The sequence below is a fragment of the Neopsephotus bourkii genome, unplaced genomic scaffold, assembly GCF_033783945.1.
Source record: "Neopsephotus bourkii isolate Nb327-2 ecotype Australia unplaced genomic scaffold, CSIRO-AGI_Nbou_v1 NB_1765, whole genome shotgun sequence".
Taxonomy (NCBI): Eukaryota; Metazoa; Chordata; class Aves; order Psittaciformes; family Psittacidae; genus Neopsephotus; species Neopsephotus bourkii.
Window position 1 is genome coordinate 3258520 of NW_026902239.1, and position 19448 is coordinate 3277967.

A 19448-nucleotide genomic window follows, 5' to 3' on the forward strand; every position below is an offset into this window, starting at 1 on the left:
CCAAACACACCCACATGTTGAATCCACTTTCACAATAAATGATGTTCTGCTCTGCCACTGGGGCCCATATTCCTGATGCCCTGACCCAAGCAACCACTAAGGATTTGCACAGACAGTTCAGTCTGCAGAAAACCAAATGGAAAAATGATGCTGTTTAGGTAGTGGTGTATTTTAGAGGTAGCATAGAGATGACTAATCCAGAGGGAACTTCCTTGGCAGTGCTGGCTCAGAAGATGCAAGCCCTTTTTTGACTTCCCAGCAATCTAACACTGTAGTCTGGTAAAGAGACAAATAGAATAATGTCACATTTTCTTTGCCTTTTGTTTTTGTGATAGTTTGTAATGTGGGATTTGGCTATACTTATATCCACATAATCAACTGGTCCTACTTTAGGACTGCAGACTGAAGGCTGAAAGTTATATGGCAGATACATAAAACAAAATCCATCCTTTACCATAAATTATTACTTAGCACAGCCACTACAGCTGCTGGTAGCAGAGTTATGAGTACAGCCAAAGACCTGAATAAAAGGACTGTCCTAATTTAATCTTCAGCATGTACTTCCTGTTGTGATTCAGCTTTTCCTCCTGCTTCTGTAGATGACAAAGAAAATGAAGAAGTTGGAAAAGGATACTGCTACATGGAAATCCAGGTTTGAGAACTGTAACAGAGCATTACTGGACATGATTGAAGAGGTGAACAGTCATTTTCTTCTCAGGATGCACTTCTTTCCCCACATAAAGCTTTAACTATGAGATGTGGTGACCTGAAACTGCCAGAAGTCAATGAAAAATTTGTTCTTGAATCTAAGGGTCTTTTTTTCCAGCTCCCTTGGTAATTAGATATATTCACACAAAAAGACAACCCCAGCTGCTGGGGCTTTTAGGTTGTTCAGAGGCATTCATTACGTCCATGAGAATCTGAATTATGTAACTGTGAATTTTAAGTGCTCTAAAAATGTGTGATTGTTAATGCTGTCACACAGAAGCAAATTGGCATTAGTTCACTTCATGCAACTTTCTTTCTGCATAAGAGCATCCTCCCAGGGAATTAATGTGGTCTAGCTAATGAACTTCAAATTTACGCCTTTCATTAACTTTCTGTGTATGCAAACTCTAAGAGCCAAAAGCAAGTACTGTGGCTCACCATGGTTTTAAACTTGCTGTCACAGGGGCATTGCAGAGGAAATTCATAAGCATGTTGGAACTCATCCAAATAAGATAAGAGGCTGCTCGAAATTTCACCCCAAATTTACACTGAACTCGGACGAGACCTTTCTGATTAGACTTGTAGATCTGTGCTATTGCTGTTTCTGGGTTTCTGTATCTCTTGTTTCCTCATTGACTGTAGAAACAAGAAAATGTTCCGGTTCAGGCTGCTTTCACAGAATCTAGAAGCAAAATAAGCAAAAAATATAATACAGCTTGTTTTCCCCAAAATTCACACCCGCTGGATGTCCAGGTAGGCTTTTGGATGCTTGTCTACACAGACATCCACTACATTTTTCCACCTCCACAGACCAACAGGTACTCCTGCAAATATATTTGAGTGAAATTGATCTCAATCTGTATGGAGACTGAGAATGCTTAATACAGTGAGGTAACATGGCTGAATTTCCTCCTGAAGCTTCAGTACAAAAGACCATAGTTATTGTAGAGCAGTTGGCAAAAGCCAGCTACCTGGCAGCCTTGTGAGAGCTACCTAGATCTCAAATTATCTCCTACCTGCCAGTTCCACCAAGGGACTGCATGCACCCAGACTCGGTTCTCACCTTTGTCTAATGTCTTTGACCACAGAAAGCCATGAGGACCAAGGAATATGAATGCTTCGTGCTAAAAATCCAGAGGCTAGAGAACCTTTGCAGGGCTCTGCAGGAAGAGAGGAACGAATTGTACAAAAAAATAAAGCAAGCACAGTTCCCTGAAGAAGTGAATGGAAATGACATCTTAGAAGAAGATGATGATGCTGATAGAAGCCCTTCCTCTTCTGAGCAGGCAAGCATTGAGCTGCACGATAATGATGAGAGGATGCTGAAGGAGCTGGCTGAAGCCTTTAGGGTGTCCCATAAGGCAGAGGGGTCCATCCCAAGCAACAGCAGCAATCCAGAGGCCAGTGATCCTCAGACATGTAATGCCATCCTGGTGCCAGAGCTCCCCTCTCCTCTAACCCCACAGTCGGAGGCTGAGAATCCCTGTGAGCAGCCCAGTATGAGCACATCAGCGCCCACTGAACACATGCCAGCATCCCCTGGAAGCACACCAGCACCCACTGAAAATACTACAACACCCACCGACAACATGACAAAGCCCACCAAAAGCATGCTTGTGCTTCCAGAAAGAGTGCCAGTACCCACAGAAAGTGCACCAATACCGCCCAAGAGTGTGCCAGTACCCACTGCGAACATGCCAGAACCCACTGAAAGCATGCCAACAACCCCCAAAAACCTGCCAATACCAGCACAAAACATGCCTGTTCCCCTTGAGAATATGCCAGCACCCACAATAAGTCCACCAAAAGCTGCAGAGTGTGTGGATGACCCAGCAGAGCAGTCTGTCCAAGGTCAGTCCTCAGAGGAAATGGGTGACACAGACATGGAAGCAGTGGATTGAAGATGCTGGTGTGTCCAACCTTGTCCTCTAAAAACCACAACTCTACTTTGTCCTCTAAATTGATACCTTTCTTTTTTTAAAGAAACAAAAAGTGGGTGCTAAAACGCACTCACATATCTGTAGCAAATGTAATGCAATTCTCCTTGCTACCACTATCCAGTAATAATGGGTCTGCAAATTTTGCTGTCTTTCATCTCCTTGAAGCATATTTTCTTAATGACAGGAAAATACAATGAAATTACAGGATCTTTTTTCCCAGGCATGATGAGTCATCTAATTCAGCAAAACAATTTTAAAGTGTTGAAGTTTCATGTTTCAAAAATCCTTGCTATTCACATACATATATTTAAAGACTCATCATTAATTATATCTGTTACGAGGTTGTGTAAAATATGGCCTACTTGGACACATAGTGATTTTCATAAATGAGGTGAAAGGAATCTGTAGTTACAAAGTAAAATAGTGAAACCATCAATGTGGTCAGCCGTATCCAAGGAAAGATGCAATAGCAAAAGGTGAATTTTTGTATGAGCAAGCTACTACTCAGCACTGTGGCCTGAACACCCACAAGCCCTTAGCCTTACCTTGAATCACTGTTTTCTGCTTAGTGTTCTAAAAGAGGTTTTGTTTTCAGCAGAACTGCAGGGGAGGGGAGAAGATCTTTTCTAGATTCCTCATAAAATGGCTGAAAACAACAGCAACTTATAAATTGATCACAATTCCCAAGGTAGGGGTCTCAACCCCCTTTCTGTATCCAACAGAAACCTGCTAGTTTGTCAAGCTGTTTGGGATCATGAACCAAAGAGAGGGGTTTATGAGTATTTCCAGCTCACAGATGGGGTCAAAAGTTCAGCAGTTGGTTGCCAGATCCCAGCTTCTAGATGAGGAACACATTGGAGATACACTAGAAGGTACCAGGACATACTCCAGAAGATACCCCTAAGATCATGCTTCTGAATGGTGTCATCTCTCCCAGTCACAGCCACATGACCCTCTTCACAACAACTTCCTCCTGCTGCTTCTGACTGTGCTGATGCCCCCAGAAGGCTGCGCACACTCACCTGTCACCCTGTTCGCTGTAGTGAAACACAAGTAAATAGCCCAGAAGCAAAAATAAAAGGTACCAGGAATGCAAGAATCTGTCTCACAGACACCTTCAGGAGCAGGCTATTTTCATCCCCTCTCTTGTCTAGCCAGATCTTCCTGTCTGCCTGCCAACACATCCATCATAATACAGCCACCTTGTCAGAAACTGGTTCATTCTGGCACCAAGAACAAAGATGAAAAAAAAAGGGGACAAGAGAGGGTACCTACCCAGAGAGCTATATGGTCACAAGCAAGGACAGTAAGAAGACTTTCTGGAAGATTAAAAAAATCCTGTTGGCATATTTCTTGTTTCTCATCTCCTTCCTCCGGATCCAGTCTAGGCCTTTTGGAATCTGAGCTGGATAGCTTAGAAATTTGAAAAGAGCATTTAAACAAGATGTCCAGAGTCTGGAAAGGGAAATGTTACAATCAAACAAACCCATGTTTATAGATATATACCACAAAGCCCCAGAAGACAAAGCAACTCATTCAAGCTGAAATTGAAATACAGGTAAACCAAGAGAAAAGATGCCATCTTTGGCAGCCCATGGGAGACTGCGGTCACAGAGACCTTCCAGCCCACCATCCTCCAAAAGCACAGTTTGAATGTTTGCTTACTGCCAACATGGCCCACACCCTGGTTAAGTACGTCTGTGTCTGTGTTCGCACTGCTTGGCCGAGCCTTTTTGAGAGCTAACTGTTGGAGTATACAGTGTGATTTGCAGCAGTTTGTTTTGATACTGCCTTACAAACAGCTATGACTACAGTTTTCAAATGTGGATGCCTTATGTTAGATATCAAGACTGACAGGATTTATTTCATGTCTTTAATCACCTGAAAGTAGATAATTCAAGTCTTAGTTACCTTAAGCTTCTTTTATAAGCAGTAGAGAAGAATAGGCATCTTTCAAGGACAGGTCATCTCATGGTAAAACTGGCATCCAAAACAAGAAATTATTTTCCCTCTGAAGATGCCTTTTCTCTTTGCTTGTTCTACAGCATGCCTAAGACAACTAGCTTAAATTTAAAATGTCCATTATTAGGTGTCTAAACCAGGCCATGAATTCCACCAAATGTTCAGATTCAAAGCCCTCAGTGAATGGTCATCTCTGAAAGCCAAGCCAGCTATGTGTTTGTGAAAAAGTTAGCCTGTAACAAATCCTTATCCTAAGATTAAAAGTTATACTCACCTGATACACTTTTTAAAGTTTCCACTGACTTAAGACTGTAGAAATATAGTTTCCATTACAAGTTTTGATTGTTGTTAGGGTGACTTTTAAAACTAACATAATTTATATATGCGTTAATGGCTTTTTTCCTTTCTTAGTCTTGTTTGATTCTTTTGCCATTCTATTAATTACCTGCAGGAAGCCAACTTCTTTTTCTTCAAGTCGGCCCTTAGAGTGCCTTTAGTTGTTTAAGTTTTCTTATACATTCAAATATTCAATTACATAATAATAATGATCAACATGGCCTTGCAACTTTAACTTGCTTCCATTTTGTGCAGTCATTATGGTTGCATCTTTAATTGTATAATTGTTGCCTCATCCCTTCCAACCTCAGCAAGAAGGAGACAAGGATCCTACAGATAAAAACTTCCTACATAGTTATGATTGATTCTTACAGTATCATCCCTCATGAATAATTACACAGCCTTCTGGGAAAATCACTCCCACTCTATTCCACCTTCCTCATTTTCGCCCTTTTAATTCTTGCATCTAAAACACTCACATACTTGCAATTCCTATTACTCTGTGAGTTTCTACCCACATACCTATTGTTTCTCTACTTCCATACCAGGCACCAACTGCATTTTTCCCCAGCGGTTTTCTCCTTGTTCTCAGTGCATACATGCAACACTGAAAGAACAGGAGGGTGACCCTCCCTGATTTTAGTTCCAGGATTTGGCCTCACATGTTTGCAAGAGATGGGAGGAAGCAATTTAGGGAAAACTCTGGCTGATCCCAGGATGGATGGAGCATTTATAGTTAAACTATAGGGAGTTTTATGTGTAATCTCATGGTCTATAAAGCTGTGGCAGGCTAAAGAGGCATAGAGGTAGAAAATCTGTAAGATTTAACCATGCACCTGTTTGTCATCCATTACATCAGACTGGCAGGTCAAACCACCAACATCATCACAGATTTGGGTGTTAACCTTTCTCATTCCTTTTCAATGTTAATTGCTGACCTCCTCTTGCTCTCTTCTTGTACTGATACCCAATATAAAACTGCCTCTGTATGGTAGCAATGTCCTTTTGAAAAGCCTTTGAGATTGCAGTCTGGGTATCAGCTCTGCTGCACTTTCCTCAGGTATCTCTGCACTCAAACACAGAAATCCACCACATTTCTGTGGTCTTTCAGAGGCAGTAAGTAGCAGTGAGACATGCATCTTCCCTAGTGATCATCCTTATCATTCTTCTACCGATACAGCCAGCCTCCCCAGTCCTGGTGTGTGCTGTGGTTGCTTCCTTCAGTCTTGCTTTTATTTCACACAGTTAATTCCACACCACCAGGCACAGATTTCAGGGTGAGGAAAGGTGATGATGGTAGTTATATTCTCCTTACTAAAACCATCCATTGCTGCACTACTTCCAAACCAGAAACAACCTATATTTGCAAAAGTTTCAAGGAAAGTACAAAAATATTTTCCCTTTCTACATGCCTGACCTTTGTCACCGCAAAAATTCATGAGCTCCCCTCCTGAACATGTAAAGCACAACATTCTTCAATAACCCACAGTTTATCCAAATGTGAGGGGATTTTCATGATGACAGCTAGAATTATATCCATGATGCTAACACGACCCTCTCACCTAATTTCTGATCCCTATGGCATGCCACAGTAATGGTAAATATTGCTGATGAGAGCTTAGTATGAAACAGCTGATCTGTTTCAACTTAACTTTTCCCACAAAACTGAACAGAAGTAGACACGGGCATAGAATATACAATCCAGATGACAGAACTGCAGCAGTAATGCAAATGACCCAGAACATGCCAAAATACAGTGCAACTTTTATTCTAGGCTTCATTATTGATGTCATCCTTAAATTCACTTTGTCAATGAGCCTGCAATCCACCACATATGCAATCATATTTGGATTCACACCATCACTCTCTCTTTACAATTAACACCGCTGTGCTCATCGGTATTGAATTTAGATTTTATTCTACCAGGAAACAGCAGCAGGACTTGTTTCTCTCCTGGGCCCACACACTACCCCTGCATTGCCATTCATACTGATTTTCACCCATGATCTTTGCTGATCCAAGGGCAAGCATGAGGAATGAAGAAAACCCTGTCCTCAAGTCAGCCTGCCCGCTAAAATCAGCACGTGCCAGCTGAATGAGATAGTTGGAAGGACAGGGAAGGGCAGACATGGAGAAAGTGTGCTTGCTGCACTGGCGGGCTTCCTTTCTGCTGAATTTTTTGTGCTCAGTCAGTGCTCAAACCCCAGGGGAACCCAGAAATGTCAATATCCACAGTCCCCACTGCTCACAGCTTCACATGGCTGACAGCTCAGGTCACCCTGCAGCCCCGGCCGCTCATCACACTTGACCCAACACAGCAAGTCAAGTGGTAATTGCCTGCGGGCCACAGATGGATGAAGAAAACATGGACCAGTTCCTCAGCTCACACATGGTGGAGGTTCTTACGTTTTGATCCTGACCTTGGAAGTTGGGTGGCAGAGAAAGATGCCAGGGTATTGTGAGTAATTTTCTACATCAGCAGAGTAGGTTCCACAGTGCTTATATTTGTAGATGACCTGGAAGTACATGCAAAGAGCCAAAAGAGGTAGAGGTTCAGAAATATGTATGGACAAGGGTCTAAAGGGACTGCTCTTTGCCCCTACTCAAGGAAGCCACATAGTGCAAACATGCCCAGACAGAGAAACTGAAGTCATTCATCCAGGCTAGTCCTGGATTTACTCTGATGATGCTAGCAAGGCATGCACATACACCTTTTCATGTTGCCTAATGAGGCATGTGCTCTGTGTCCCATAAGGAACAGATGTCCCGTAAGGAGGCAATAACCACATCATCCTCACTCTCTGCCACAGCTGCTTGTAGTCCTGACTGGAAGACTGTGAAAGGCTTTACCTTTTCTTGCATTTGGATATTATTATTATTATTTCTTCATGCATCTCTGATTTGAAGTTGCTATCTCTGTTTATCCTATGGAAAATATTTTTACACTTAAGAAAATGGAGAGGCTTGAGTGCAGGTCTGTCTCTGACAAAGTTAGTAGGCTTCAGCTTTGACGTGCAGATGAAATACTTGCAATCCAGCCTGAGAGAAAGGCAGTCTTAGCAAAACACTCTACACTCAGCACTGAAAATGATTCTGAAGTTGTGCTAAAATGTTGCACCTTGTAGCCATGAGCTATAAGAAAAAGAAGAGAGAAAGAAAATACCTCACATCCACTGATCAAGCAAATAAGTTCTGTATTACTAGAATATTCCTTTTTTCGGGGGGGGGGGAAGAAAAATAGGGGGGAGGGAAGGATGTTAAAGAAGCCCTCTTCTTTTCATGAATCATTTTATACACTGATTACCAAAATACACCGCAGAGAGTGCCTTCATAGGATCCCAAAATGCTTTTCAAGTACTAATGTTAAGGAATTATTTATGTCTTCATTTCAGGCTGAGGGCCACCTGCTCTAGGTTGTAACACAACAGCAATATGCTGCAGAAATACAGAGAGTTAGGGCAGAGACTTTCACTAGGTATAAAGCTTCAGAGTGGAATCCAACCACAAACTGATCTGGTAATAGAAAGAATAATTCTGGCACTGCCATCAGCAGAAAGTACAGGTCCAGCTCCTTGCGGGAGTAAATCGAAAGCCAGCTCCACACATTGATTGTTCAATGAGAATCCATCCGAGGGGCTGAATTACCACACCATCAGCAAGTCCTCTCTTTCTATGAAGTGAACATGAAGTGAATAAAATACTTCAGGGGCCCTGAGAGAGACAGAATGGATTTACACAAACAGAATTTGGCCAACACCCTGCATTTAATGAAGCTGCTTTTAGGAAAAGTACCAAAAAACCCGATCTTTACTGACCACATGTGGCCACAGCCTCTGCTTTGCAGCTCCTCCAAACCAGTGCTACAGTGCTCCAGCTCACGTCCTCTCCTCAGGAAGGATGAAAGGCAGAGCACCATCTCTGCTATCAAAAGAGTTCTTTCTGAGAGGATTGGGGTTGTTCAGCCTGGATAAGAGGAGGCTCAAGGGAGACCTCATAACAGCCTTCCAGTACCCATAAAGAGCCTACAAGAAAGCTGGAGAGGGACTTTTTACAAGGACATGTAGTGACAGGACAAGGGGGAATGGCTTTAAGATGAAAGAGGGTAGATTTACATTAGATATTAGGAAGAAATTCTTCTTGTGAGGGTGGTGAGGCCCTGGCACAGGTGGCCCAGAGAAGCTGTGGCTGCCCCGTTCCTTGAAGTGTTCAAGGCCGGGCTGGAGGGGACTTTGAGCAACCTGATCTTGTGGAAGGTGTCCCTGCGCATGGCAGGGGTTTGCAGCTTTAAGGTCCTTTCCAACCCAAATCATCCTATAATGCTATGATTTCTTCACCCACTTCCTGCAGCTCTTTACTCTTTCTCACACTTCTCCCACCCAATGACGGGCCTAAACCTATTCTGCTTGCTTGGTAGCTCTTGGTAAAAATAGAATAAAGTATGATTAGATTCAGATTTCATTTCACACTAGATCTGGGTCAGGGCTCACAACACCTGCTGCTGCAACAGCTCCTTGTCTTCACAGCGGGGGATGTCCTGCTCCTCTCACCAGCTTACAGCTCTGCAGACCCTCCTCTGCGTCAGCTTATCAGGCTCCCTTATGAACTGATGTAACTCACCAACCCAACAGAAAAGTAATCCAGATAAGGAAAAAAGGATGGTTTTCCAGCATGTCAGTGCACTGATGGATAAAGTGCCGATAGTCCTTCTGGTAGCAGCAGGCTACTAGATCAGCTAAGGTGTACAAAAATCCTGCTCACTTACTACTTAATCACAGTGCTACCTGAAGCGTGACCTCCCTATTGCCATAGCCATAGCCAGTATACAGGACCAGATGGAAGACTGTTGCGAGGAGAAGGGTATTAGTTATTTCTTTAAGAAGGAGTCCTCCTTCCCCCATTTCTGATGGGTATCACAGCCTCCTCTCCCATTTGGGTGCTGTCACCCCTTGAGCCAGATGCAGGATGATTTGGGGTTTAACCTGGTGTCATGGTTTAACCCCAGCCAGGAACTCAGAACCACGCAGCTGCTCGATCACTCCCCCACTTGTTCCTCCCCCCGCTCCCAGAGGAATGGGGAGGAGAATTGAAAGAATGTAATTCCCACAGGCTGAGATATGAACAGTCCAGTAACTAAGGTATAACACAAACCACTGCTGCTACCACCAATAACAATAATGATAAGGGAAATAACAAGGGAAGAGAATACAACTGCTCACCACCTGCTGACTGATACTCAGCCCGACCCAAGCAGTGATCTGAGTCTTTTGGGTAACTGCCCCCAGTTTATATACTGGGCATGACATGCTGTGGTATGGAATACCCCTTTGGTTAGTTTGGGTCAGGTGTCCTGTCTCTGCTTCCTCCCGGCTTCCCCTCCTCCCTGGCAGAGCATGAGACTCAGAAAGTCCTTGGTCAGAGTAAACATTACTGAGCAGCAACTGAAAACATCGGTGTTATCAGTGCTGTTCCCAGGCTGAAAGTCAAAACCACAGCACTGCACCAGCTACTAAGAAGGAGAAAAATGACTGCTACTGCTGAACCCAGGACACCTGGCAGAAAATTAATCTCGCAAAGAAAACAAAACCTATATTTTGAGGGCTTCCAAAACTGGCTTACTACAGAATTGGGGTGTTAGTGCTCCTCTCAGTATGGAAGCTGAGAGGAGTTAAAGGCTTTTGAGCATCCATACTGCCCACGCATCAATAACACATAGGCCGATTTGCTCCTATGGCAGATCCCTCTTTTTTCACACTGCTGTCCCACAGGTGGCGTTATTACCCGGTGTGCAAAACACCAATATACACGCAGAGTCAAGGTATTATATTGTCAGCTGTTTTGCAAAATGGGGTGCAGGTGACTCACTGCACATCAGCATCACTTTCACTTTGCTTGGCAGTTTTCTAGGCCAAAAAAAGCTACCCTGAATGGCAGGCTGTGGCAGCATCTGCCTTTGCAGCCCAGAGGGAAAATGTGTGCTGTAAGACACTGTGGACCTCTTTAAGTAAGGGTTATGGTCTAGGCTCCAAGGGACTGGAGAGATCTCTGAGGTCCCATCACCACGTGCCAGCTCATTGTGGTGAGCTATGCACACAGGGCTGGGAGAGCTGCCTTGTGCAACTTGGGCACACAGACCATCCTGACCCCACCCAGATAAGGAGCTTATCAAGGTCCCTCCTAGCTTTATCATTCCATGATTTGCCAGGTGCCAACAACATTAACTTGGCCATTGTGGTGCTGAGTCCCCTTTTCAATCCCTCTCTTTGAAGGGTATCGCTAAAAACAACAACAAAAGCAATGGCTTTTTAAAAATCAGCATTTGTTGAGGTTCACCAGTTTTCTGGAATTTCTGTTTTCCCAGCTTAAGTCCTGGTGCCGTACAGCTCACACCAGAAAGCTTCAGCCTACAGACTGCCAGCTAGCTCAGTTTCTAACTCAGAAAAACAAAGTCCCGAGCTGAACACCTCTAGTGCCACAGCAATCATACACAGAAAAACACCTGCAGCAAGTCCCAGTTATCCCCAGTCAAGCTGTGCTAGTCCCCATATTACTCAGCTACCCCTTCCCGGCTCATTCCACCAGTTTTCACAGAATCAGAAGTAACATGCTGGCTCTAGCAGTAACATGACTGACAGCTTCTTCCCCTGTTCAAGGCATTGCTCCCACCCGTACACTGCACCTGCTGCCCTCGCCAGCATGCTCCTGCACGGCTGCACTTGAACTGGGTCGCTCAAACGATTCAGTTAAAAATACCCCACCATCACCACCAGAAAGAGCTAATTTTAACACAGATCACTGCAGTGATCCAATTGGGGATTTTTTGTGACAGTATATCATGAAACTATAACCTGAATTCTGGCCACAGTAACTGGCAATTGAACTTCACCTGTCCTTTGCTTGTGCAGGAATCCACACATTTGGGTGTTAACTCTGGAGCGTATGCTATTCTCAGAGCAGAGTTAATGATAGCCTTTCCACTGACTGTTTTAGAAGAAGTCTCCTGGACTGAAAACAGAATTTGAGAAGTTGTATTTTAAATCTCAGTCTGACCCTCTGCACAAAAGACAGGGAAGGCACAGTACCAAACACATAACGATAATGACCAGCTCGAGTGTTTGGAACTGTGCATTACATCTTCTGTTCACAAAGAGAATGAACACTCTCATGCATCCATGTGGACACCCTGGGTTCTCACACATGAGAACAGGTCATGCGCCAGCAGCAAGGTTATTGTTCAGATTTCAAGGATCGTTTTTCTGCTCCCAGTCATTCTGGTAGATCCTAACTGGCAAATTCTCTCAGCAGTATCAATGTACTGTGTTTCTTTCTTTGCTGATTGTACTACAAAATGTCATTAAATCAACATCTATAGAACACAACATCACAAAACACAAAAGACTCATCTTTCTGTTACACCAGAGGCTGAATGTAATGTGAAGAAAATGAGGTATTTGTTTCAAAGAAAGGAAAAAAGACTGTGTCATTTTTATTAGAAGCAGGCTTTTTCTGTGGGTTGCTAATGCAGGGTTACCTCCTGAAATTTGGGGTTGCTTCTGAATTACATCACTTGGAGACAGTTTTGGTTTTACATTTGTGTTTCTAGACTATTGCTAGGCTGCCTGGCCATTACACAAAACCACACTTTTGACTGGTGCTATTCTGTATAGTTAGAAAGTTTGTTAAGAAAAGTATTGACAACAGAAATAGCAGCTTGACATAGAGTAAGGAAGAGATGGATCTGCCATCATGAGAGATATCTCACTCAGCAGCAGCCCTCTGCACCTGCCTCTGTCAACTCCTTCCTCTCCATCTATCATTATCTGCATCATTAAATACATCCACAACATATAGATTAATATAACTGCAATTTACCAACTCAGTACACAACAGCCTCCTATATTCAGCCAGCTCCCCAGAAAGGAGATTGGACTTCTCTTTTGATAAAAGATCACGTTTACTTTGCTTGTGCAGAACAGTGGCTGCTATTAACCCACCCAGGCTTTCCGCATCTTCAGTTTATTATGTTTGTTATTATCTATTTCCACGTCTCTGTTACACATATGCCAGTAAGGATTCTTGCTGGAACAGTGTCCTCCACAGCTACTAGTGAATTAACCTATACCATACTAATATTTTAATTATATATTAATGTAACATGTCATATGATGTAGCATGTTCTATTATAGCTGTGAAGTACACAGACTTACAGACCTGTAGTAAGGCATTTTGATGGTGTAAGCTTTGTAACACCACAGCTGCAGGGAAACCCTGTAACAAAGCTGCTCTGCTTCTTGGCCTTCTCCCCCAAGAAGAGGAGCTGGGATCCTTGCTGCATCCCACACAAATGAATGATCTTTCTGCCTCACCTTTCCACCTGTAAAATTTGGGTAGTGAACATAGTTGTGAGTTATTTTGAGTGCAAGCAACAGTTACATCTCAGTGAGATTAACAGCTTTCATCTAATTTAAAATGCCATCAAAAATTATAATCATAGAATGTTTTATGTTGGTGGGGACCTCTAGAGGCCATCTTGCCTTCCTAAGGGAGGCAGGGCCCATTCTGAAGTTACATCATGTTGCTCAGGTCCTGTCACTTTTGAATATTTCCAAAGGTAGAGATTACACATCTCTGGGTACTTGTTCCCATGCCTGATTACCTTCACAGAGAAATTTTTTTTGTTCTTTCTGATCTTTCTTCATGCAGCCAATGCCCTTGGCCTCTCACCTTGCCACTGTGTATCACTGTCTTCTCCATAGCCTCTCATCATTAGTTAGACATCAGTTCATCCCCCCCTATGGGGATGAACAGTTCATTCCCTCCCCTAGGCTGAATAAACCCAGCTCTTCTTCTGTTGCAGTGACACTGGGACACGCCTATTTCAGGACAATAGAGCCCAGTACATGCTTAACTGCAGCAGTGAGTTCTCTGCCTGCTTGAGCTGCTACCATCCAAGTGAAGCAGCCTCCACATCCCATTTATCCCCTAGTCTTTCCAGTACCTCACCATGAACTCCACCACAGCTTAACCTCTCACTGATTTTGCCAGTGTAGCAGCTCATGTACTCATTTCTTAAACCAGCCTGGTGAAAATAAATCAGGAAGCTTTAGATTTACGTGGGAAAATGCTCAAGCAACCAGGTCATTTTGACGTGTCTTTGCTCAGAGGATGACTATGTAGGCAGCTGTGTAGCTGGGTGGAGGAGCCACTGTTGGCAAACAGGTGGGTTCATCCAGATCCGCTGGAAATCCTCACTCCCTTGCTGGTGCAGCTCCAACTGGATGTGTGACACAGCATCAGCTACTTGAGTGTACCACCCATAATCTCAGGTTCCTACGCTTAATATAGTTCTCCTGCTGCTTTGGCAAATCTGTCCAAGACTTCAGCAGAGCAGTACTTGTTGACAATAACATTTACACAGCTGTATGAACTTTCCGCATATACTGCTCCTACTTCCCAGGCAAAATGCTATAAGGATCAATAAGAAGAAAAATGCAGCACCATGAGGACTTGATTAAAGCACCCATGTGTGTTGCATTCAACCAGAGAAAACAAAATAAGCAAAAGTCTTTTCTAATCCTTAAAGGTTAAGAAGCTTAAGCCAGTCTTGCAAAGATGTCTTGTCATACCAGCCTACACTGAAAAGCCAGAGTAGAATAGAATGGAATGAAATGGAGCAGAACTAAACGGCTTCAGTTAAAAGGGACCTACAACAATCATCTAGTGCAACTGCCTGACCACTTCAGGGCTGACCAACAGCAACTTCTACAAGGAGGATGGAGCAAGGAGATGGCTGGTGTCTTCTCCCAGGTAACAAGTGATAGGACAAGAGGAAACAACCTCAAGCTGTACCAAGGGAAGTTTAGATGGGATATAAGGAAAAAAATCACTACCAAAAGGTTGGTCAGGCATTGGAACAGGCTGCCCAGGGAACTCCTGGAATCACCTGGAAGTGTTCAGAACCCATGTAGATGAGCCCCTCAGTGACATGGTTTAGTGGTGGCCTTGGCAGTGCTGGGGTAATGGTTAGACTTGGTGATCTTAAAGGTCTTTTCCAACCAAGTTGATTCTGTGATTCTATGAACATTTAAATCATGTTGCAAAGGGCATTGGACAAATGTCTCTTAAACACTGACAGTTTTGGGGCATCGACCTCCCTTGGCAGCCTGTTCCTGTGTTTGACCACCCTCTCAGTGAATAAATCCTTCCTAATGTCCAGTCCAAACCTCCCCTGGTTCAGCTTTGAACCTGTCTGAAATATATTCTCCTGTGCTGGTGCAGTGTGTGCCTATGGCAGTCAGAGGGAGTGACAGTACTATGGAGGAAAGTCAGGCTTATGTTGGGGTCCTCACTACCACACTGCAGGTTTTCAAAAGTGCAATACACACGGTTTTGGGTCTTGTTCATGCCCATCCATTTTCAAATTGATGCAGTTAAACCAGTGCAAGTTCTTACATGTACACTTATTGTGCCCTGACTTCTGTCAGAACAGTCAGAACTAAATGCAGGTTTGCAGATTATACACACCCACTTCAAAATCTGTCCATCTCTCTCTGGCTGGGCTCACAAAACTACGTTTCCACTAATCAGCAGCTGAGCACAAGGCAGGAGAGAGGATTCAGTAATATAGCCTGGGAAGTCCAGCTGCTTTAGGGTTTTTAGCCACTTTGTGTTTGCACAGAGGTGGCAGCGAAGTGGCGAAAACAGAGCAGCCGTGCTCTCAGTGCAGGAGCAGAGCAGGGCTGGGTCCTCCCGTGCTCCCCTCCTGCCAGCACATTTTCATCAGAGGTCAGACACAGAGCATGCCAAAATCCACACAGATAACAAACTTCCAGCGAGGCCGTGACAACACTGCCATTCCCACCAAGGAGAGGGCCAGTGCTCAGACACAATCCTCAGCAAAAGCTCAGTGCAACCCACAGAGTCTGCTCTCAAGGTGTTCTTGCACTGGGCTGTACCTAGTGCTACTTGTATTAACTCCTAACAGCTCTGGTGACAGTCATAGCAAGAGACACCAAAGGAAGCCTTCTGTACTTGAAAGGTTTCCCCCAAGCCATATTTTGTGTTGCAGGCAAACCAAACTAGCCATAGAACACCTTAATTGAAGGTCTCCCCATCTTCACCAAAATGCTTTCTGCCTTTTCTCCAGTCTGTTGTGTCAGGACATTCCTCTCTTCTACCATGCTCTGCTCTACGCTCTCTAGACGGGAAGTAAGATCTTCATTCTCCCATCACCTCTTTCATGCCTTAAGCCAAATGTCCTCACCTTACTAAGTCAGACTTCTGATTGTCTTCCCATGAAAAGGATTTGGAGGGTAATTTCTCATTAGTAAGAAAATCACAATTCTTATTAAGAAGTCCTTGCTAATGAGAGAACTGCCAAACACTAGACTAATTTATACAGTACTTTTTCTCAGCAGTACCTGTACTCTGAATTTCTGATGTTCAACAATTATCTATCTGAAGCACTAGTACAAATCTTCTTAGGGCATAAACAGGCATACCACCATTTCAACGGACTTCAGGAGACAGAGGACAGCTAAAAAACCCCAGCTTGGCTTCCCTGCTCCCTTGAAGCTATTCTTTTATCATTTATTCGTGTCACAGATAGGTAGCTCCTGAAAGCTCCTTCTATTAGAATCTTCCTCAAGAGCAGAAAGATGGCTGGGTGATCCTGCTGCACCCGCTGTGTAGCTGCTCTACCTCCATAGGCATAATGCCTTGCACTAAGCAGTCACATCACAATGGTAACAGTATGTCCCCAGCATTCTCCAGAAAATGAGTAATGAAGCAAGGACCCTCATGACACATCTATGTAGTACAAGAAGTTTGAGCAAACTCATGATTCTTGATGTTCCCCTGAGCAATAGGTATGCCACTGACACGCAGCAGCAGGGGCATTCTTTTTCCCCTTCCTTTTCCATGCAAAACTTTAAAGACAAATAGCCCTCAGAAGCAGGTCACAAGCATATTATAGATGAGGGAGGCAGAACACAGAGGCAAAATAGTTCAGCTCAGTCATACCCACAGTGGCCTTCTCCAGGATTGGCTTCAGCCTCTCCACATTGCATCTCTTACCTGCAAAGCATTGAGGTGCAGAGCTAGTGTTGTGGCTTAAGCCCGGTAACTCAGAACCACGCAGCTGCTCGATCACTCCCCACCCTTCTTCTTCCCCACACTTCCAGAGGAATGGGGAGGAGAATCAGAAGAATGTAACTCCCATGGGTTGAGATAAGGGCAGTCCAGTAACTAAGGTATAACACAAATCACTGCTGCTACCACCAATAATAATAATGATAAGGGAAATAACAAGGGAAGAGAATACAGCTGCTCACCACCTGCCGACTGATACCCAGCCTGACCCAAGCAGTGATTTAGCCCTTCCGGGTAACTGTCCCCAGTTTATATACTGGGCATGACACGCTGTGATATGGAATACCTCTGGTTAGTTTGGGTCAGGTGTCCTGTCTCTGCTTCCTCCTGACTTCCCCTCCTCCCTGGCAGAGCATGAGGCTCAGAAAGTCCTTGGTCAGACTAAACATCACTAAGCAGCAACTGAAAACATCGGTGTTATCAGCGTTGTTCTCAGGCTGAAAGTCAAAACCACACCACTGCACCAGCTACTAAGAAGGAGAAAAATGACTGCTACTGCTGAACCCAGGACAGCCAGCTTAGTGGGTCTGGAAGGAGCCAGGTCCATATTCCCCTGACTGTGAGCACCCCTTCAGCCACAACATGAGTGACAGGGAAGAGGTGAAGAAGCAGAATAGGGACTTCCAGCCAGAGCTACAGGAAGTTAAATTCAGCAAGTTACAAACACTGACAAATTTTTAAGTGAGGACTGCATACAAAAACACCAGGAAAAACTGTCATAGAACTTTTGTCATGAAATGCCCCTTGCTCTGCACTTAACTTGTACTCCAACCAGCCTGGCTGCCATACGGCCTTCAGCAGTGAATTACAGCTTACATAGTATTTTGCTACCAACCAGTTGGTTCCCATGTCCTCCAGAGCTCTACGCCAAGGTCTGTAGCCTGCTCCCTTTCCCTCATTGGCCCAGCCAGCCAACCTAGAGCTGACTGCACTGAGTGGAAACGCTGCCCCATGGCAAGGAAAGACTCCCATGTAGTTCAATATATTCTTTGGCAGAAGAATGAGATTAAAAAGCAAGCTAAATTACTATTTGTGTAACTGGAGTATCCTGGTTACAGAGCTTGTAACCGTAACAACCATTTAAACAAAGCTTTAAAGAAAACATTTCCTCATTATTAAAATGTTCACCCTCAATTCTGATTCAGTTTCTTGATCTTCCTCTCGTCTCTGATCTCAGAGCACATCTGCCTCCAAGTCTTATAGAAGACGTAGGAAAGGAAGAGCTGTTCTCAGAACCACTGAGTAACCTCAACTAGTTTTTGTGTCCTGTGCCAACAGAATGATGCTTCCTAAACACACGAATACAAAAAGGATCAGTTTGTCATGTGGGGATTTAGAGGCCTGTGAACATTATACAAGTAATCAGCTAGCAGGGATGTTTCTCAGAACAAGTCCCAAGCAATTAAACTGAGCCTGCTATTAATCACATGCCAAACACAAGGTATTAGTTAGGTTGGAGCCAAACTCACTTAAAAGCTCAGGCACTGAAGAAAAGTCAGAAGTAGTTGGCAATTTAGTTTATTACTTAAGTCTCCCCAATTTTATGGCTGGATTACCTTCTATCTCCAAAGAATCCATTCCACAGTTACGACTGTTGTGTTAGTAAGAGTCATGCAGGCATCACACAAAGGCAGCATTGATTTGTTATTCTGTAACTGGATAACCAGGTTTTTATTTTGAAAAGATCCTGCTGGAGCTTTTTATTTTTTTCAACTGCTTGTTAAATGAGAGTGTAGCCAGGAAAATGGGACACAGCAGCAGCAAGATGGATGTGATCCATGCACATGTTTTTCTCACAAGAAAACAAGTGCACTGCATGTTTAACAAAAGGGAACAGCTTCAGGGTTACATTAGATAATGGAGCCAGATGTAAACTCTTGAATACACAGCACTCCAGCAGGTGCCTTCCTAAGAGCAAACCTTTCTTTTCATAGGAGGAAGGGGCAAATTTCTCCTTGGAACATGGCTTGAGAGTTACTCCTCGATGCTGCTACGGCTGAGAGCTATACCAGCTGTAGTTTCTCTGCACATCCCATTGATGTTGGTTGGCCATCCCTGAATGAAAAGCGAATGTGCAGGAAACCCAGTGACTAATACACATATTTAATGCCAAAAAATTCTAACGTATCAAGTCAATGACAAAGCACAGCAGCTGCGGCTGTTTTGGAAAGCAAGTTTTGTTTTCTACGGCCAGGTTTTACTAGCATCAGAATGAACAGAAGCTGTTTCTCAGAATTCTGTAAGAATAGAAATCAAATATGAATATAGCTGTGTGAAACCTGGACATGTATTTTTAGGTGCACACACCCACACACATATGGCAGCCTGAATAGCTCATTCACTTCCTCTGATACA

General features: G+C 43.8%; 1 protein-coding gene and 1 long non-coding RNA gene across 3 annotated transcripts in view; both read left to right on the top strand.

The window, feature by feature from the left end:
- TXLNB (taxilin beta) overlaps positions 1–5241 on the top strand; it is a 35404-nt gene extending 30163 nt beyond the window's left edge. For both annotated transcript variants that reach the window (XM_061378461.1, XM_061378460.1), the window contains 2 exons: positions 600–695; positions 1797–5241. In XM_061378461.1, the coding sequence (XP_061234445.1) occupies positions 600–695; positions 1797–2609 (909 nt within the window). In that variant the 3' untranslated portion in view covers positions 2610–5241. The remainder of the gene's footprint in view (positions 1–599; positions 696–1796) is intronic.
- Positions 5242–16720: 11479 nt separating this feature from the next.
- LOC133225685 (uncharacterized) lies at positions 16721–19175 on the top strand. Its single transcript, XR_009729236.1, has 2 exons — positions 16721–16810; positions 19028–19175. It is a non-coding gene; the product is annotated as an uncharacterized LOC133225685 (long non-coding RNA).
- The last annotated feature ends 273 nt before the right edge of the window (positions 19176–19448 follow it).